This window comes from Pipistrellus kuhlii, unplaced genomic scaffold (genome assembly GCF_014108245.1).
Source record: "Pipistrellus kuhlii isolate mPipKuh1 unplaced genomic scaffold, mPipKuh1.p scaffold_m20_p_7, whole genome shotgun sequence".
Lineage (NCBI taxonomy): Eukaryota > Metazoa > Chordata > Mammalia > Chiroptera > Vespertilionidae > Pipistrellus > Pipistrellus kuhlii.
In genome coordinates, this window is record NW_023425573.1 from 38,679,541 (window position 1) to 38,701,537 (window position 21,997).

General features: G+C 36.8%; 1 protein-coding gene across 10 annotated transcripts in view; it reads right to left on the bottom strand.

Annotated features, from left to right (window-relative positions):
* The window catches only part of PDK1 (pyruvate dehydrogenase kinase 1), a 38,494-nt gene that overhangs the window by 12,052 nt on the left and 4,445 nt on the right, over nt 1-21,997 (bottom strand). For 4 of the 10 annotated variants that reach the window (XR_004984920.2, XR_004984919.2, XR_006740560.1 and 1 more), the window contains exons 3-10: nt 21,313-21,384; nt 18,525-18,709; nt 18,135-18,230; nt 16,340-16,417; nt 14,802-14,878; nt 13,017-13,115; nt 7,537-7,647; nt 5,050-5,163 (exon numbers count right to left, since the gene is read on the bottom strand). Coding sequence is in view for 7 of the 10 variants with exons in the window: in XM_036421398.2 (XP_036277291.1) it covers nt 5,050-5,163; nt 7,537-7,647; nt 13,017-13,115; nt 14,802-14,878; nt 16,340-16,417; nt 18,135-18,230; nt 18,525-18,709; nt 21,313-21,384 (832 nt within the window). In the remaining 3 variants the exon portion in view is untranslated. Of the gene's footprint in view, nt 1-55; nt 2,878-3,038; nt 3,174-5,049; nt 5,164-7,536; nt 7,648-13,016; nt 13,116-14,801; nt 14,879-16,339; nt 16,418-18,134; nt 18,231-18,524; nt 18,720-21,312; nt 21,385-21,997 lie in introns of those variants that run through there. The other 6 variants (XM_045575746.1, XM_036421394.2, XM_045575748.1 and 3 more) reach the window with 6 other exon arrangements.

A 21,997-nucleotide genomic window follows, 5' to 3' on the forward strand; every position in this document is an offset into this window, starting at 1 on the left:
GACATGATTATATTTTCACAACCCAAATTATCCCAATTTAATTTTCAAAATAAGAATTGTTCCATGTTTTCAGTTTATTGCCATTCACAAAACATCTTATAAAATAACCTGGTAGACTTCCACTTCAACATCTTCACAGTACAAGAAAGTGATTGCTACTGCGTATATCTAAAGCCAGCCAGTATTTTGAGTATAGGGCAGAATATTTCTGCAGTTCTTCCTAAAAAATGTTGGCACATTCATTAAATGCCCATGTTATAAAAATCACTTACTATCAATCCTTATCTTTCAGTATATTTTCATATCTACATAGCATCACATTAAATGTCAATGGGCAAAGGAGTGTAAAAAAAAAATCTAAAAACATTTCAGTTCTTAATGATTTAAAACCAACTAGCAAAAATCTTCCCTCCAAATATTTTTATATGTAACTTTGTCAATTACCACAATAACAAAGAGCTATTATACTTTTAAAGAAGCTAAAGAAAAAGATTTCACTTTTCCTTTCAAACACGATTTCTTAGCTATTAAATAAAGAGGTAAAACTTTACATATGGGTTTAAATTGGGGTGGGTGAGAAGACGAGTCATAAGTAAAAACATCAAGTTTATGTCAGTTGTACAAATGTCTCATTTAGGAAAGAAAGTATAAATTTTGATTCAAAAATTCTAAAATATTTTGTCATTACAAGAAACGTGTAAATTTTTTTTTCTGGCGCCTTGCGGATGATGGTGGGTTGGTAGGTGGGGCTCCTGAACTACCTTTTCGCTCCCCCAAACAAGATTGGCAGAGGCCTCTACACAGCTGTGGGCCGGAAGCAGCCAGAGAGCGGAGGGATCCGGGTCTGAGGGAAGGAGGCCAAAAAGGTCTTCAGGAGGCGCCTCGAGCTGAGCTGCGATAGTCTCCCATTCCCCTCCGCTCCCCCAGAGCAGGGACACCACAGCCACTGCTGCCTCCCATGCACATTCAACTAATAAAAGCGTCTATTAGCATATCCTATTATTTTTCACAAAATCCATAATAAAGGAACAATAGGTTAGGCAAAAGGTCTTTTTTTCAAACATTTGCTCAGATTAGTGAGATAGCCTCCTGGTAAAATACCTCCAAGAATCATCCTCTCTCAAATCAGGGTTCTAGACTAACTGCCCTTCAGCATCTCCCAATTTACAAACTTATATAGAATTGTTAAACTTGTAAAATGCTTTTGAGAATGAAATGTTTCAACTCAAAGTACTTTCCAAATAAAGTGCCCCCAATTTAGTAGTAAAGCTGTTCTTACAAACATTTTTAATCTTACTTTAACATTTATTTTCAGTGTTATTTCCTTGTCACCTTAAAAGAAGATGAGGTATCACTAAGCCGGCTCTTAACTTCCTGGTCTCCCCGACCTGGCAGCTGACTGGTGGCCTGCAGACATAGCCTGGGCCCCAGCTCCGATTCTGGGCAACTTGAGCCACACTCTGAATCCCAACACAAGGGTGACACCACCTGCTCTGTGTCCCTCTGTTTTAAAACCAATAGAGTTGCCATAATATTCCCAAGTATCTGTAGACTATAAATTATATGCAAATGCAAAGGATTGCTGCCATAAGCCTCAATTGGCCTTTTCCTGGTAACAAAGTCTAGATATCTCTTATATAAAGTATTTGCTCTTTGCACATTTATGGTTCTGATCCTTCCATTACCTACTATTCTCCAGTAGTCATTCTGTCTCCTGCTTCAAATTATGCTTCCAAGTGTACCAGGCTTGAGATTCAGTTTGTGTCTCCCAGAGTCTGGAAGTCTGACCTTATAGTGGTGAAAACTAAAACCTAAGATCCCTGATCCTTTAGTAAATGTGGTATCATCATTGCTCACTTCACAAGAATGGTTCCCCAAGTAGATGATGCACCAGACTCCCGGAGGCAGCACTTTAGGAGAGTCTAATTCGGTATGTCCGGAGTAGGGACCAGAAAAAAAAGCTCTTTCTCACAAGCTCCCCCAAGTAATCACAACAATCGATATTTCAGGTTTTTGGAACTCACTGTTTTGCCCACAATTTCTTCTCTAGAATATTAGCAGCTGCTAGTTTGTTTTCAGTATAAAGATTTCTCCCTGTGCTAGTCACAAGCACATTCAAAGTACACTGCCCTCAATCTAGGCTCAGATCCATAGGGAACTAGTCATTATAATCTTTTGCAATAAAATTTTAAAATAACTTCAGAGCTAAGATAATGCATTCAAGCTTTAAGGTGTGAGGATCTATGTTAACAGGACAACTGTTTCTGCTTTCCTTGTAGTTAGCACTTCACGGTAAAAATGAAGACCATCTTACTACAGTCACCACTAAGTAAAGGATGGCAGAACTTTTGCCAATAACAGGAAAATGGTTAACTAGCTAGTCAGTATTACTAAGAAAATGTTTCCAGCAGACACAAATGAAAAATGAAAGGTACTTTACGAAACCACTCAGCTTCCTGTAGAAATCCAAAGAAGTCTACCATAGAGGGGGAATCTGACCAAAACTATGGTTATTTAAAAATATGTTCAATTAACTGTGAAAATATAAGTGTCAAATAGGTACAGTTTTATCCTTGAGGAGGTTTAATAGGCATAAATGGGATTCAGTTTTCATTTATTCTACCCAAGTAGTTGTGAAAAGGACACAAAATATTTGGTATACTGTAGTTCTAAACACCATCCCCTCCAAATTTAACACAAGAGCCACATCTGGGTTCCCTAGGGGTCCGAGTATGTCTAGGCACTGCGGAACGTGGTCATGTCTTTTGGTTCTCTGCTGGGGACACACCAGTCGTCAGCTTCGTGGATGGTTTTATAATGCTTCCAGGCAGCTTTGTTATACACCGGGAGTCTTTCTATGGATTCTGTAGACAGAGCCTGAAAGAAAAGCAGGACCTAAGTCTGGCATGTTTTTAGAATCCAATATTTAAGAAAACATACAGTGGCAAAAAGATGACTACAAACTAAACAATACCATATTAGCTATGTATTTTATTAATCATAACAATGTCTCCTCATATTTTAAGTAGTGTACATACTTGAAACGTATTATTGACTGAGTCTATGGCACTGCCTGGTGTGCACATTGACTGAATTTGTTGCTGGCAGTAATTGTCCAGCCAGCCTGGATGCCACTGGATTGAAATTGTACACAAGTGTAATAGATGCCTCTTGTAAGACATGACCCAGAACAGAAGTTGATTCATTTAAAAGTGGTGTAAGTACAAAAATTGACATATGTACCTTAATATACAATGGTACAATCACTTAATGTACTCTATTTTAATTATTTATTAGAAATACATATTTTCAGTATAGTTACTGTACTTTTAAAAATTCAACATATTATTACCAATAAATATAAAACTAGGTCTAAGGCCTCTTGGCTGTTGCATGAACCATACCTGTCTCTGGGTTTGACCCTCTGTCTTTTCTTCCCGCCATTAGAGCCACCAATTTCAGTTATAGCACATGTGTTTCTGCATCATGCATAATTTCATGTTTCTAACATATCATTGCCATTAATTCACTATTCTTTTTACCTTCATTTAAATCACTGGAACATAGTTTATTGTTCCTCATTTTCTTCTTTAATAAAATTTCACAGTTAATTTTACACAGGCATTCCCCAAGATGTAAAAAAATACTGAACTAAAATTCTATTCTAATAATGCAAAGGAAAGTATTTAACATTGATGATTTTAATAATTCTATAAGACTTCCTGTCATTTATTTTTTGCAAAATGGAACTAAAAACCTTACACCTATATATTCTTTTTGAATGTGCCAGAAATGCTAGCACCACTTGATTTTATAGACTGGATCAAAGATGTTACATTTAATGATAAAAATATTGCCTTCATGTTGCCCTTTTTAAGTTCCTTACAATTGAGACAGTTTAAAAAAGGAAAAGAGAAAGAATTATTATCTTGAAAGAATTTAACCTTTTCAGATAAATGTATTTTTCCAATAGTCTTCAGCATTTCCTGTAAAATAGGTGCCATCTAGTGGCCAGAATAAGAAACTAGAGCCACTAAATAGATGCCAACATTTTTAACCAATTCAGTGGGTTGCGGGGGCTGTGTTCTCCATCCCGTAAAATATACTGATCTTCGTAAAAACACATAGAACATCCAAGGCCAATCGGCTCAGTGCCTCTGCTCCCACCAAGTGCGCTTACCAAGAGTCACTGTGCTTGTTCCCAAATCTGTTTATGCAATTTTATCTGTCATTGTAAATACATAACCTAATCAGATATTACTTAAAGCAGGGGTGTCGAACTCAATCAGAGAAGGGGCCAAAATCTAAAATCCAGCCTAAATCGTGGGCCGAATGGTTTACTGAACAGTCATAAACTGTCATTGTGATGGAAACGCAGCGGAGTGCAGTGATGACAGCGAGGTGCGGGCCACATTGCAAGGCCTGGCGGGACGGATTTGGCCCGCGGGCCTTGTGTTTGACACATGTGACTTAAAGTGTTGAAAAGATTGGAAGGCTTCTTTGAAAATTAATATATTTTTTAAAAACTCATGAAGAAAAGTCACATAAAAACTGCTGTCAAATCAGAGTCAGAAGACATTTTTAAAGGACTGTATACAAATAGAAAAGGATTATACACTTGGTTGTTTCTTCGATATAATAAACCTCAAAAAAATGCATTGTACACCTTCCACAAGGAAGATACTGAAACTGCAGACCCAAAGAAAGGCCTGTGCAATAAATCAAAAGATCGGTGGATCGATGCCCATTCATGAGTTTTATGCTAAAATTAAATTTATAAGACATAAAACTTTTCATGATTCCCCACTTTACCCAACTTTTTTTTTATTAACAACCATAGTCCTGATCATTACATACATATAAGCATTTCTTTTCCTAGAGTCAAGGAGATCATTTGTCAAAAAAGATGAGGCCATATGCTAAAAACTATATATGTTTATTTAAATAGCATGAATTAGAGGAAATTTTCATTACATTATTGTTAAATATTGGCATCTCTTCCTCTTATCAGAAGAAGTCTCATTCACTCAAGAAAGCTATTGTTCCTACCTTAATGAAGATCACTGCATCAGTCCCATAGCCCTCGAGGGAATACAGCTTCAGGTCTCCTTGGAAGTACTGAGCGTAAAGACGGGAGATGGGCAATCCATAGCCAAAGCCAGCCTGTTGTGTGAGGAAAAGGAAATTCTGAAATTCTATTCAGAAAACCACCCACTGAAATGCTTATCTAATGAATGGAAATGCTACTGAGTATCCCAGGCTATCAGAAACGCTAATGCCTAAGTATTTCTAAAGATCAGGCTGGAGCCAGCTGAGTACCACATTAGGTTACTCCCCTCCCGTCACTAGAAGTCTTCCTTCTTTCTACTATAAAATGACTTGGGAGAGAGGGGATCTGAAAAAGCATGTTGCTTTTCTTCGTTGGCCTGCTCTAGAGGAGGATATGCTTTGGGCAATATCATATAAAACATGTTCTCTCTTTTAGCAAGAGTAGAAAAAGCCTTTGTGGCCTAACAGATATATCTTGTGACTTCATACCATGAATTTGCAGCCTGTGTTCTGAATCTGGAGGGATCTTTCTTCATTCTCACTTACAGGTCACTTCCCTGCTTACAAATCTTCAAAGCACAGCTCCTTCCACCCACCCACTGGCTTGAAATAAAAACCCAAGCTTCTACAAAGAGCTTTCAAGACCTGATAAGATCAGGTCTCTGTCTCCCACTTTCCAGTCCAGCTGAACTAAATCTCCTGGTCTCAAGTTCTTCAAATATATGCTATTTTTTATTTTCGTATCTTTGTTCATCCTATTCCCACTGTCGAATGGCCTTCTTTGCCTGGACAAATCCTACCAATTCTTTAATATAAGCAAAATCTTTAGATAAATGCACAAATAGTTTTTATCACCAAATGAGATGTTCAATGGCATTCCATATAACACTTCAGTTGAGAGCTCATGTGGATTCAGCAATCAGAGTGCTATTCATAAACCCAGGCTCCAGCTTTATCTGTCTCCACCATTATTACTTGATTTTACAAACTGGAGTGTCTATTCACCTCTCCAAATCAATTATCTGTTTTCTTAAAAATTCACGTCTCCTTGCCCTGGGAGGCTGACCTGAATGGTGATGGCAATGGATTCCCATCCCTCCTCCTCCAGTGGGTCCAGCCAATGGGGAACCCAGTAGGAGTGCAGACGGAGTCAAGTCAGGGTATTCACTCCCCTGCTTCCTTCTGCCAGAGGTTGCTTCCTTTGGGCAGAAGGGGCTCCCTGTTACTAAGCAGCAGCTCTGCCACCTTCCCCTTTTCTGGGTCTTCTGGCTTCTCCTCCGTCTCCCTTTGATTCTGGGTGGTGGCAGTTCTGCTGTTGGCCCTGGAATCCTGTACTATCTATAGTCATAGCTCTATAATTTGTCTTTCTGTAAATAAGCCTCCCTTAATTATCATAATTTGAATGAGCTCTCTTTTCTGTTGGGACCCTGACTAATACATTAATTAGTTCCAGAAATGGCCCCAAGGAGACTGCACAAGCAGGTGGCTCAGGATGCTATCCCCGACCTCGCCCTCAACCACACCTACAGACATGTGGGACTTCCCCCAGAAAAGTCAGATAAGAAAGCCAGCATGGGTCTGGCTTTTAGAGTACAATTAGACTCTAAGAAATGCTTATGTTTATTATTTGACCTCTCTGTCCCATGGCACACGGATGCCTTCCCCAGACACCATGCATCTCCCTTTGAGAAGCTCATTACTGTACTACATGAACCATCTTACAGTTGTAGCTACAGAATTTGTGCTGCCTAACAAGTAAAACTATTATAACAAAGTCCTTCTAGTAACTTCCTAGAGTCTAAAACAGATCCATCATATACTGCGTTTCATCATGACACTCCAGGGCCGGTGCCAGAAAAGACTCCAAGCCTAGAACAGTTCTTCCAGAATTAAAGGTCAGAGATCTGGCAAAGCGCTCTTCTGGCAGTTGGAGAACAAGGATAGAGTCAATTCAAAAGCTAATTTAATAAATCTGAAAATAGATGACTATTAAGATGAATAAAAAATACCAGCAAAATGATCATTGGAGCCATTTCCAGGTTGATGATTAAAATGATCAGAAGTCTACGTCTTATTTCTGAATCTAGAATATGAGTTCTATTATAAGTACTTGAGAGGGGGAGGGGAAAAACATTGAAGATAAAATCAGTGTTGACCCAATACCAGTAAAACTGCTAATTTAGTCTTCACATTAGAAATAGTACATCAAATGCAGTTTACCACAGGAAAACTACTGACATATCACTATCAAGCTTGGCAACGAGACCTCCAAAACAATACTCTTTGTCTCGTGCTCCTCAGTCAAAAGAAAAAAAAATAACCAAAACTACTGCAATTTAAATTTAGAGGGAAGTGGGTTTTTTTTCTAATAGCTCCCCTTCTTCCTTGAGGTGTGTCCTACTCAATGGCTGAACTGATTTATTTGGTAACCCATTTGTTTTCTTTGGCAATTACAAAGACGCACTTCATTATTTCTTGGTCACATACCAGGGGTGCTGCTCGGGACGTCTCCACACGCGGCCGCGGTGCAGTTGAGTACATGTAGTTGAAGAGCCTGTCAATTTTCCTCAGAGGAACACCACCTCCTCGGTCACTCATCTAAGATGAGAAAGGATCATGCAATATGACCAAGTCCTTTATACAACAAAATAAGGACACACAGTGTCACAGTTTAACTGCTCTCTGCAGAGTCCGGCTTTTCAAAACGAGTATCATGCAATTCAAGTTGCAAGTGTAAACAATTCCTTCACTGCTGGACTTAACACAACTCATCTAACAGGTAGAATTTTAATACAAAATAAACTCCATCATAATACAAGTTCAGGGGGTGACTTTGTGTATTACTGAAGTCACACTAACACTGCAGTATAGCACTGAATGCAGCATAAACTAAGCCTATCTAGGATGTAAAAATAATTCTTTTTTGGTGGCCAGTTTGAAAACCAGGTGAAAAATGCATAAATCCTCTCTGACCCAACAATGTTTATCCTAAAAAAATAAGCAGAAAAGTATGCAAAGAATGTGGGATACTATCCATTACAGCACTATAGAGAACAGCTAAAACTAATTAGAAAACTATTTGAGTAAACTAATGTACAGTCTAAAATAGAACACTACTTAGCCATTAAATATTATATAGAATTGAATGTATAAGCAGGAGAGATGTTCACAAAATCTTGTTAAATAGCACAAAGCTATGAAGAAGTATTTATAATATTCTAATTTTATAAAAATTAAATTATGAAAAGCCTGTAATGATATATTTTTGTCTATTGAATTATGAGTGGTTTTCTTCTTTTGGGTTTTTAGTTTCTGAATATTTTTCGCAATTACTTCTATTATGGGAAACAACAGTATAATTTTCATTTTCAGGATGGAAAAAGCAGAGCCACTTAATTGTGGTGTAGTATCTCATGTACTAGGCATTTCATAGAATAGACTCCAGACAACTTTCTAGGCAATTTATAAGGTACATAGGTTTTTATATTGTGCTTATGTCATTTTTCAACTCAAATCATATGGTAGATGATTTGGTAGGTTTAGTGATGTATTTACAGATGGTCTTCATTTTGTATTCCTTCACAGTCATCATGGACTTATTTTCCTAGCTCTTGTACACCTTCCATTCTAATCTAATACAGTCATTTTCCTTTGTTACAAAATCTAAATTGAGTCCACTATCTATAATATTAAAATAGTTGTCATAAACTAATCTGCTTTTAACATAGGTATATAGATATGCACAGACATAAAAATAGTTCTGAGTGCTACATATTCAAAAGTCAATAAGCTAGATGGCTTCTAGTTACGTTTTTGTATAGTCTTTTTATTTATTTATCTCTATTGTTGAAAATATTACAGATGTCCCCTTTTTCCCATTAACCCCCTTCACCCTGCTCCTGCCTCCTCCCCAGGCCTTCACCAAACTATTATCTGCCCATGGGTTATGCATATATGCATATAAGTTCTTTGGTTAATCACTTCCCACCCCCTACTCTCTGAAATTCACCAGTATATTGTCTCCGACCTACTTTGTCAGTTTATTTTGTTCATTAGATTCCACATATAAGTGAGATCATGTGATACTTGTTTTTCTCTGACTGGTTTATTTTGCTTAGCATCTCTAGGTCCCTCCATGCTGTCTCAGAGGGCAAGATATCCTTCTTTTTTACAGCTGCATAGTATTCAATTGTGTCATACCACATCTTTTTTATCCACTCATCTACTGGTGGGCACTTGGGCTGTTTCCAGATTTTTAGCTAGTATAAATAGCATTGCTATGAACATATTCTTTCTGACTGGTATTTTTGGATTCTTAGGATATATTCCTCTAAGTAGGATCAGTGGGTCAAATGACAGTTCCATTTTTAATTTTTTGAGAAAACTCCATACTGTTTTCTATAGTGGCTGCATCAGAATGTATTCCCAGTTTTCGAATAGTCTTTAAAAATTTTTACAGCATGTTTACACAGTAAGTTCTCATCTTTGTAAGTTCTCAACCTATTAACATCACCAGGTTCTTGAAACTGTGGTGAAATGATAAGCTAGTTAATATAAACAAGAGCTAAATTCCTATTTTCATCAATGTTTGACTAAACAATGTTAAATAAATGATGTTATTTGAGGATCTGATGTATATTTCTTTCACAATAAAAATCATATAGCTATTTTAATTTTAAAAATAAAAGTTCACTTTGAAATACCATTTGAAGAGTTGCCTCTGATATATCTACAATTAGAGCACTGCAGTATAAAAATTACAAGGACTTCATTAAGAACTTAAGCTTGAAATTATTCTTGGCCATGAATTCAAACCCTGTGAAGAGATTTATTTTAGTAAGATGAATAAAGAGCTCTGAGTATTTCCTGAGATCCATCAATTTGTTAATTGTTCATCCTTTAATATAATGCTCCGTTGCACACTTGTTGGTAAGAAGCGTGAGAGTTCTATAAATATTAACTAAGTAAACAACATATTAGAATAGATATTAAGATTAAAGGTAGATTCAATGAACTGGTTTTTCTTAACCTTCTGGCATCCAACAAGTATAAAACAGGAAGTGACTTCCAGCCACAGGCGAGTATGAGGAAAGCAGAGCACAGAGCAGAAAGGATGGGTGACTCTGAGAGGCACCTTCTGATTACAGTGAAGAGGTAAACGAAGCCACAGGAATACTGTTAAAATCTGACACCGGTAAATTAAGGTGCCCTCCTTTGCTCTGCTGTCAAGAAACAAACTGGAAGAGGTAGATTTTTAAGTGGTCCTTAAGAGTTTCCAAGAGAATTGTAAGAGATAAAAGAATACCAGATGGACTGAGTTCTTTGGTAAAAGAGGGAGAGAAAATAATGGGAGAGAGACAGAGACAGATATTTGGTCTATATACATTTAAGACAAGAAGAATGGCACTCTGATGACAAATATACTGAGAAAGATATATTAAAATTAAACAAAAAATCTCTGATTAAGATAATTTGAAGAAAAAAATATAGACTCATGGGAACACAAGCCTATGCTAAGAGAAAGGCAAAATATTATGAAAGAGAAACATGGTAGGGAGTAATGTCAACAGGAAGGCCAGGGAAGAGAAGTTTGCCAATTATTTTTAAAGTTTTCTCTTCAGCGCATGAAATCACCACTTCTCAATGTCATCGAACCAAGAGCTGCCGTTCCTAACTTCCTGTTCCCCTTCACCCTGGGCTCCCTGGGTTAGCTCATCTGAATGCCAGGTTCAAGGGAAATGAACCGTGGCTAACTTGATGACAGCTCTGAAGGCAGGAAATGTATTAACTCTAAACTCTCACCCAGAGCTCCTGAAATCTCTTACTCAACATCTTTTTTAATGTCAAGTTTATAAAATCAGCAACAGTGAACTTTTACTTTAAATACATGTGGCTTTAACACTTACATTATTTACTGAATATAGACCAAACATAAAATCTGAAAGAGCAGCTAGAGTTCTGAGACAGAAAAAACTAATTCCTTCACAGGATTTTCAGCAGAGGAATAAAAGGTGAAAAATGTCACCTTCTAAACAAACTTAAAAAATGAGCAGCATTGGGGGAGGGGGAGGGAATAGACCTTGATCCTAAAAGTCTAGCATAAGTAATGGGGTGAAATCTCTACTGAAGAAAATTAAAGCAAGGATTTAACACATAAAGAGATAAGCAACAAGAGTAGATACAGTCATGTGACTTTCGATGTAAGGAAGCAGAGCCCAATATATAGGTAGGGCTTTTATAAGTCTGTTCAAGACCTTTATGAAAAATTTTTATAGCTTTTTAAAAGTATGTATTTTTATTGACTTCAGCAAGGAAGGGAGAGAGAGATAGAAACATCAATGTATTCTATTATATGGATATGTATCCCATTTTGTTGATCCATTTATCAGTTGATGGACATTTGAGCTCTTTCCATATTTTGGCTATTGTCAATAATACTGCTATGAACATCCATGTATACGATTTTGCTTGAATATCTGTATTTAAACCTTCAGAGTATATAAAGATCTAGAGGTGGAAATGCTAGGTCATTATGAACCTTTCTTTCCCTAAGCAAAGTCTGTCCGTCCACCAACACCAAACAAGAGGACATAAGGGAACATAATGTAATATTTTGAACAAGATTTAACTTAAAAAAACAAAAAAAAATTAAAAAGTGAGAGGATAAAAAACAATTAGAGATAATAAAATTTAAGGCCACCTGAGGCAGTATACAACAATTAAGGCAAACAATAGGCTAACAAAAAAGCTTAATAAGAAAAGCTAGGGAATGAGATATGTAAAGGGGTTTAAAAAGTGCAGAGATGTCCTGAGAACCCAGAAGGTCACGTTAATGCCTAGGGCTATGCTCATACTCAGGAAAAACCAGAACAGATCCCTAAGCTTTCACCTCTGACTGACCTTGAGTTTCTGTATAAGCAGGATCTAAGGATAAGTAGGATTAACATATTCATAGTGCTGAAAGCAAAAGACTAACTAAAAAGTCTATGCCAAGCAAAATGATTCTTAAAAAATGAAGAAAAATTAAGACATCTATCTATATACTGTAAAAGGCTAATATGCAAAGTGTCCCCACAGGAGTTCAAGTGGGAGTCTGATCACTCACTGTGGCGTGTGCTGACCACAAGGGGTGGCATGGAGTGAAAAAAGGCCCCCGCTGGCAGCTGGCAGCTGGGGAAGGAAGGCCCCGGCCAGCAGCCAGAAGGCTCCCGATCAGCCCTGATTGCTCGCCAGGTCTAGGAACCCCACCGTTCACAAATTTCATGCACAGAGCCTCTAGGTCTCACATACTAGGTGTACTGGTTAATAATGCAGATTTTGTAATCAAAGAAAACATGATAATTTCAAGAGAAATATTAAAATTAAATATTTAGCTGAAAAATGTCTCAAATCAATAACCTAGTAAACTTCCATCCTAAGAAACTAAAAAAGGAGCAAACTAACTCCAAAGGAAGAAAAAGAAGAAAATAATAAAGATTAGAGTTGCAATTAATGAAGTACAGAATTGAAAACAGTGGAGAAAAATCAACAAAATAATTACTTTTTGAAAAAAATTAACAAAATTGAAAACTGTTAGCTAGACTGACTCCCAAAAGGGGAGAAGACTCTTTCCCTTTTCCTTCCTCTCTTTGAAATCAATAAAAACATATTTTTTAAAAATGAAAAATTATTTACTATCTACATAACACTGCAAATACACAAATATTTTAGATTTATCAAAGTTAATATTCATGATCACTGCTAAGGTGTCTGCCTCCAGGACTGACTTTAACTTGAATCATCAGAATTAGAAACCAGAATAGAAATAGACTCAAGGGAAAACTCCATAATCTGTCAGAAAAATGAAGAATGTGCTTATTATTATAGGTATAAGAGATAGGACTTCTTTCTCCTAATGATAAATTATGCCTTCTAGAAATTATGTGCGTGCATGCCTGAATATCACCTTAAAAAAGAAAAGCATTTACCTTCACAGTCAAATCCTCAGTACCCAGTGTGACGTGGACTTGAATAGGTGGATAAACACCTTTGTCAGCATGATATTCCATGGTTGCTCTCATTGCATTCTGAAATACATTCGATTTACATTAAAAATACAACTTTTAAAAAGGAGAGAACATAATTATAATTTTCAACTAATATGCACTACTTGAAATTTTAAAAGTTTTAAGTCGATGGAAATATGCTAAAGAATCATTATTCTTATAACCATATTTAAAGAATTATTTTTTAAAAAAATTATGACGTCAATTGTGGAGGAGTTGTGAGACATTTTGATTTAAAGATTTCAACTAAATTCTGTATATTTTGCAAAACCAGATGTTTTAACATTTTAAACGAGTTTACATTAAAGCAGAAAATTTTATCCAAATGTTTTTACAATTTAGTAGATAACAGACAAATCTTATTTTTGAAAACTTTCATTAAGAAAAAAAAATTTCATATACTATTTACAGCAATGGTCTTATAGTAATATAAACTAATCCAATTTACCATTAGTTTAAAACTAAGGACATTTACTTGTAAAACTGTTTTGGAACAATTTCTAAAGGATACAGCGTACAAACTGCCAACATGTCATAAGCACTAAAGCAAAAAAGGCAAAAGACAGGACTGACTTTGGAAATAAGTGTGGGCACACCAGTCTCCCTAAGGAGCAGATTGTATCATCCCTACTGAAGGCCCTTTTAGATCAGGTTCCATACGGAACCTATTACTACTGACGTTATACAAAATCGCTTATATAACATGGTAGTATTTCTTTTATTAAGCATCATGGGGAACAGGATCTTTATGTTCTGAAATTTCAAGGGAAAAATCAGTTTTAATCCTTTAAGTGCCAATCATTTATTTAATCACTTTGAAATATTTTTGGAAGGATTAGATATTTTCTTGCTTTCTTAGAACAAAAAAGCACTCTTGAAATCTTGCTGTTCTAAGTCATCATTATTATTGCATCATTTTTCCTGTTTCAGAATATTTTTCATTTTCCTTATCAGGCTGAAAGCCACATCTTCTCTCTTCTAAAGTGCTTCTGGCTGAAGACAAGGCAACTCAGGGAAGAGAGACTCCAGCTTGACTTAGGGTGCCATTTTCAGCCTCAGGGGCCTGTACCACTTCTCATCACCCACTTTCCTGTCCACCAGCAAGTGTTTTTGTTTTTTTTGTTGTTTTTTTTTTTGGGGGGGGGATGTATTCTCAACATTACTATCATAATTTTATTAGTTTTCAAAACTCGTTGTAAAGAGCAAATATACCAGCAGAAGCCCTATACATTAATATAAATGACTTTCTCAAAAGGAAAAAAAGCATACAGCAGGTAGGACTCTGGTCCTTTAGGGGTGGAAAGTGTTTATTTTGTAAAAAATAGAACCTCAAGGAGCCCCTACACTGTGCTGAAATTGTATTAGACATTCTCCAATCTTCATAATAATCTGGAGAGTATTACCCTTGTTTTTCCTGAAGAGGAAACAGCAGCTCAGAGGTTGAGCAACTTGGCCGAGGTCACCCACATAATTAAGTGGCAGAACTGGAATGCAAACCCAGTCTTTCTTCGGCCTCAGGCTGAGCTTACCACCACACCGAGGGGCCCATCAACGCTGTCAAAAGGCTGATCTCCAAGAGCGGAATTTGAAATGACGTCTTTTAATTAAACGGAAGAGAACCCGGTAGAGTATTGTATTTAACTTTCAGAGCAGACTCCTAGCCTCAGGAAAGGTCTGATAGAGGTTATGTAATACTATTTTACAAACCTTGAAAAGTTCAAACACCATGTGATAGAGATGGGATGGTACATAAACCACTTGTATTGGCTGTCCTGGTGATTTTGCTACAGAGCAGAAGAGAAAAATATAAAAGTACAGAGAGATATGCTTAAAGCATTTAAAGAATATATTGTGTGGTGATGAAAAGAAAACATTTACTACGGAGGATAGCATCATTTAGGGGAGAAATGCCACACCAGATCTTCACTGTATTCGTGTTTGAATCCCGTGCTCACTTAGATTAATACCTGACAGTGACAACACGAGTCCTGCATAACAAATAACCACCCTTCTGCCCATTCTTCTTTATGACGGCCAGTCTTTGTAAAGGACACTCAACCCTAAGGTCCAGGTTTTACTCTCCAGAGAAAGTGTTACAGTCTATAAATCCCATGGTCCAACTTACATAAATACATTCTTTTTTATGCCATTTTAAAAAATGTTTCTCCCAGGTGGAATGTTTTCTGTTTTATTTCAGGCATTTCCATGGATATAGATCTGAAGAAAAAAATTAAGCTAGCATCAATTTACCCAGGAATGCTGACTTTACATTCAACCATTAATAGGTGCCCTGGTGGGCAGGTAGTGTGTAAATTAGAACGTCGGGTAGAGTAAAGGAATAAGGTTCACCATACCCTGGGATCCTAATGTAGCCAACAAACTGGATTCCCTCTGAATAAAAAAATCCCTGGAAACATGGGTGGGACATCTGGAAACAGCCCAGAGTAGTTCAGGTCCCCAAACTATCACGGGTGTATTGTGATTCGTAGTTACTAAATGTACCATTATGGGCCAAAAGCATTAATAACGGCTTTAGGAAAACATCAAACAATTCTATTTTCAATTGGGTAACATCCACTGCTGTCCAGAATACAACTTAGTAAAAACTGTTTAATTTTATTCTTCTCAAAGGGTCATGTTAACTTAGGAAATGTTCCCCCCCCCCCCCCTTTTAAACTACCCTACCTCTAGGAAAAACAGTATTTTGTCCAAAAGGCACTGGCAGGGTGAAAAAAAGACCATTAGAGATAAACAGTTTCTCAAATAAATGACCACCTTTATTTCTTCTTTACACCTCCAATCTTTCTACTTCCTCAATAGTAAACAATGATTTATAACTCAGAGAGTAAAAATATTCTAGGGTAAACCTTACATTATTGAAGTGCATATAAAAGTCAAATGGAATTTTCTTGGCACCACTTTTCCACTTTTTCTAACCAGAAAACCAAAAATAAGTAAAGAATCAACATAATCAATGTAAAACTGTTTTAATGGGAAAGACCAAAATGTCTTTCAGAAAGAATCCAGCTACATTAAATACACAGACATACACACACACAACACACACACACACACACACACACACACACACAAATATGTTTTAACATGATTTCTCTCACTCGGCTTTCCTATGAAGAAATTGATGAAAAGATCTTTTATATTAAAACAAATCTAAATTATCCTTATAGTCCCTTGTCAAGTCATCAAAACAATGATCACTGAGGAATAGACAGCATCAGGCTTACCATTCAGTTCTTCAAGCTCTAGTTCAGGAGAGTTAATATAATATAGATCACAAAGACGCCTAGCACTTTCATAGCCATCTAGTGTGAATCAAAACAACAACAAAAAAGCATTAAATATATTTACATCTGTTTCATGCATTAAGATGGCAATAGTACTGACAAATGAAATTTTCAAACTTTTTATAGAAGAAAATATACTTTAAAAATCTTAGTGTTTAAATATGACATGACAAAGCCTAATAGCCATAAAGGAAAAATGACAGATATAATACAAAAAAAAAAATCAAGCAAAACCCACATCTATATAGAAAAAGACACCATAACCCAGCTGGTGTGGCTCAGAGGTTGAGTGTTGATCTATGAACCAGAAGGACATGGTTTGATTCCTGGTTAGGGCCCATGCCCAGGTTGCTGGCTCAATCTCTAGTAGGGAGCGTACAGAAGACAGCCAATCAATTTTTCTCTCATATCACTGGTTTCTCTTTCTCTCTTCCTCTCCCTTCCTCTCTGAAGTCAATAATATATATATATATATGGTAAAACACACATCAAAGTAAAGAAAAACAGCAAGCTAGAAAAATACTTACAATACATAAAACAAACATTTAGAGTTGGTGAGGGTTTAGGAAAGACACTCTCATTCACTGTTTGTTACCTTATGGGACTTATCAAAATTTTAAATGCACTTTAAATGTAAATCTTCCTTTGTAAAATAATAGCAAAAGTCACCAGATATCTAAAGATGTGCACTGCAATATTGTTGATTAGAAAAAAAATGAAAACAAACTAGATGCATCAAAGGATGGCCCAGCCAGTGTGGTTCAATGGTTGAGTGTCAACCCATGACCAGGAGGGAGAGGTTTGACTCCAGTCAGGGCACATGCCTGGGGTTATATGCTTGATTCCCAGTAAGGGGCATGCAATAGGCAACCAATCAGTGTTTCTCATCACTGATGAGTTTTTTATCTCTCTCCCTTCCTCTCTCTGAGAAAAAAAATTAATAAAGAGTTAAAAAAAAAGGGGGGGGGGGAGGATGGACTAATAGATTCTGGTACATCCATACAGCCATTCAAAAATCTATATATATTGAACATGGTACAATGTCTGTAAACTTGTAGAAATAGATTACCCCATTTTCTAAATAAACAACATAAGACCAGCAATCATATGTGTGTGTATCTATCTATCTATATAAAAGCCTAAGAGACCAAATGACAGGTTGATTGGTCACTATGACGTGCATTGGCCACCAGGGGACAGACGCTCAACGCACAGGATCGGGCTCCCTCCAGAATGGATTGGGCTTGCAGGAATCAGGTTCCCTCATGTCTGAATCGGGCCAGCTGGTGGGGATCAGGCTGAAACCAGCTCTCCAACATCCCCCGAGGGGTCCCAGATTGCCAGAGGGCACAGGCCAGGCCAAGAGACCCCATCGGTGCACAAACCATGCATCGAGCCTCTGGTATATGATATAAACAGAAAAAAGTGTGGAAAGATGTAAGCCAATTATAAGTTATGGCTTCTAGACAGAGAATTAGAAAGGAAAAAGGGGCTTAAAATTTTTGAAATGAAACAGATACCCACATAGCATCACCATACTTTACCTATCCAAACATTGTATCAGCAAATATCCTATTCATAAGGCACAATTAACATTAGAAAGTTATTTTCAAACCCACATATTCACTCCTAACATTTTTATCTCGGGATATAAATAGCTGTTTTAATAGCAAGATTAACACTCAACCATTTTGATTCCTACATTTTTTCTGAAAGGAGAAATGTAAGTATTTACCTTGAATAACTTCAACTACATTGCAGTTTGGGTTTATGCTTCCAATGTGTTTTCGATGAGATGGGCTTCCTTTGTCTTTCCCACCAAACAACAAAGCTATTAAGAAAAGAAACATCAGAGACAAATCAAATATGCTAAAATATCCAAAGCCCATTTCCAGATTGGAAAACTCTTTCTCTAAATGGTATTTGAACAAAAGAGCAAACATTTTTCTTAAACATAAATATAAACACAGTATTTTATATTCAATAAATAAACCAAGTCTGTTTACTTTTCTTAATACATTAAAAAAAAGTAAAATTAAACATTTTCCTTAAAGGGAAGTTTTCTAAATAAATTTAAAATATACCAATACACTTTAACTTCTTTTCTTGACTTCCAGACACTTACAGTGCTGATTGAGTAACATTCTAATTGAAATTCGACTCATGAAGAAGCGATCCAAAAAGTACTGAACATTCTGGCTGGTGACAGGATCCGCCCCGAAGCTCTCCTTGTATTCAATCACACCCTGAGCCATGGTGGGAATCACGTCATTGTGTCGGTTCCTGATCCGTATCACGGTATCTGTGAAGCTAAACAAACCTGTCTCTCAATACAGCCAAGTATTTTGACAAGTGAATCTAATACTAAAATCTAAGTTTAACCAACTACACTAGGCAAGCAATCCCTAATTCGGCTAAAGAAACCTCAGTGCATGTTGTCCTATACCTCTGTAAATATATTTCAGATCATTGAATATACTGAGTCTGTGACAGTGTAAGAACCTTCAAAATAAAACATTTGAAATTTAATTATTTTCTTGAAAGTCTTAAAGGAAGGCTGCAACAAAAGATGATCCTAAACATGCTATGGTTTTTTCTGTAACCATTGTCAGCTGAGGTCATCTGAGCCCGCACTGTGAGACAGAATTCAGGGACATTCGGTCTCAGAAGACGGAGCACTGGCTTCCAGGGAACACATGCTCTGTAAGGAATGAAGATGAATGAGCCTATAAAGACTGTCGGCTTTGGAACTATTCCCTGGGGCTCCAAGAGAGAAACAACCACTTAGAACAGAAAAGTAGGGGAGAATTCTAATTTCACTCATCCTATAAGTTTAAAAATGGGAGAGGGAAAGTCAACTGTTGTGTGAAAAGAAAAAATTTTCAAATCATCTGGCCTTCCCATTTCTGTCATTTAGAAGACATTCTTGCTTGGATAATTTAAAGAACGAAATAAAGAGAAAAGGAGTCTTAATTAGGAAGTAATAAAATCCATTTTGTAACATCCCCATCAGATTTTACACTTTCGAATGAGTGCTTTTCCATTCAAAGTCATCATCTGGAGTACTATTAACTTATTCCAATGATGCTCTCACAGCTCAAAACATTTTTGAAATTCCTAGTTTGTAATTAGTTTCAAAACCATACTGTTAATCCAAATAAGAAAACTCCTCAAAAAACAGCAAACATTTCATCATTTCTAGTTACCCCTTTATTAGTTTATTTCACCGTTCCCTACTTTTTTTTATTTTTTTGATCCTCAGCAAAGGATACATTCTCCATTGATTTTTTTTAGAAAGAGTAGAGAGAGAAGATGGAGAGGGAGAGAGGAGAGAAACACTGATGTGAAAGAACACAGCGATTAGTTGCCTTCTGCTCATGCCCAGATAGGGGCTGGGGATTACACTTCAACAGAGGTTTATGTCCTTGGCCAGGAACTGAACCAGAGACCCTTCAGTCCATGGGCCAATGCTCTAACCACTAAGAAAACTGACCAGGGCATCACCTTTCTCTCCTTTTTTAATATTCCAAACAGTATTATTCTGCTTATCTGCTCTGAATGACTGTTTCCAGAAGGTTCAATAATATAATCCACGTAACATAAAGTTTACTTTTAAGAATACTTGTGCCCAAATCTGGGCACTACCATTTGCTAGCTATTTATGCTACTTTAAATTACTTACTCTTTTTGTACAGAAAGTAGAATCTCAATTGAATTGTTTTAAAGATTAAATATTCACGTAAAATGTGCTCCATAAGCAGGTACAGAGTACAGCCTGATGTTATTTTCAGACCAAAATCATAAAACTGAAGTTTTAAAAATGAAGTGTTGCCATCACCTTTACAGTAAAAAAAAAAAAAAAAAAAAAAAAAAACAAAAAACAAAAAACAACAACAACAACAACAAAAAAAAAACTATTAAAGACTGAGGACAACAAAAAATGTGATCTCCAACTTTTGACCAACATCCATCGGAATAAGCAGGTAATTGCCTGAGGGCACTACTTGGGTTCACCAGTTCTGATATGTTGGTCATTGAAGTGGATATATTACTTACATTATCTTACAGACCACAGGTCATAAACTAGAGACCCACAGACATTTTTGTAGGCCTTCAGTGTTTTTAAAATTTTTTAATTAATTGCCCCTATCATTCAAAATTGGGAGATTTTACATTAAAAATCTAGATGTGTGCCTGGTGTAGCTCCGTAGTTAGAGCATTGGCCCATGCCCTGAAGTGTTGCTGGTTCGATTCCCAGACAAAGACACATACCTGGGTTGCAGGTTCGATCCCCAGCATGCCTGCCTCTCTCCCTCTCCCTCTCCCTCTCCCTCTTCCTCTCCCTCTCCCTCTCCCTCTCCCTCTCCCTCTCTCTCTCTCTCTCTCTCTCTCTCTCTGTCTCTCTCTCTCTCTCTCTTTCTCTCCCTCTCTCTCCCCTTCATCCCTCTCTTCCACCACTCTCTCTAAGAATCAGTGGAAAAAATATAATCAGGGTAGGATTAACAAAAAATCTAAACTTGTGACTTTTCTTTAAACACACAAAAAACTTTAATGATCTGGGTGGTGTTACAGTTTGGCGACGATTGGCTGGAGCTGAGGGTGGCTGTCCTTTAGAGGAAAGCACTCTCCAGGAGAAAAGTCCTCAGCTTCCATCCAGGGCTCTGCGGCCACACTAGCTCTCTGCAGACCACAACTCTTACACCAGAGACCCGAGGAGCATGAAGCATCTCTTGTTCCCAGGACCATTTCCTGCTTTCTGTTACTTGCCTGGCCCGTTCGGGCTGCTTTAGACAAATATACTGCCACATGTTCCACTACAGTGGGAAACTAAAAGTTAATCGATTTATATTTTTATATGACGTTTAAAGGGTACAAAAATTATGTTCAGAATTAGGTCAAAATAGTAAACTTACTCATAAATAGCTTTAGCGTCTTCAGCACTTTTGTCCTTAAAATCAAGAAGCTCCTGAAGACTCTGGATATACCTAAAATACAAATCAACAGGGTAAGCTTGCTCTGTCACACTTTGAGAGTTCAATATTGTGAAGATGCTCAAAAGGGATTTTTAACATTTCTCATTTTTTAATTTAGTATAGTACTCTAAATTACCAGTATGGTTAAGGTGGGATTTTTATACATAATCACATTTCAGCAAAGTTCCTGGTTCAAACTAGCAGAATGTGCATATTTTCTCCTAAAAGCATAGGTTAAATTTGACTGAAGAATTGTAAGATTTCCTACCTCTTCTATTTTTTTAAACTTCTATACTCTAAAATAGTTATCTTTACCAAGTAGCTTTTACATTTATTTATTTATTTATTTATTTATTTATTTATTTTATTTTATTTTTAGAGAAAGACAGAGAGGAATAGAGAGAGAGAAATAGCAATGAGAGAGGAACATCAATCAGCTGCCTCCTACATGCCCCCTACTGGGGATCGAGCCTGCCATCTGACATGGAATCAAACTAGTGACTCTTGGTTCATGGGCTGACATTCAACCAGTGAGCCACACCAAGCAGGCTAAAATAGCCTTTAAACTTCCTAAACTTACCACTGCAAATTACAGTATAAATGATGATTGTCATGAGTACTGTGC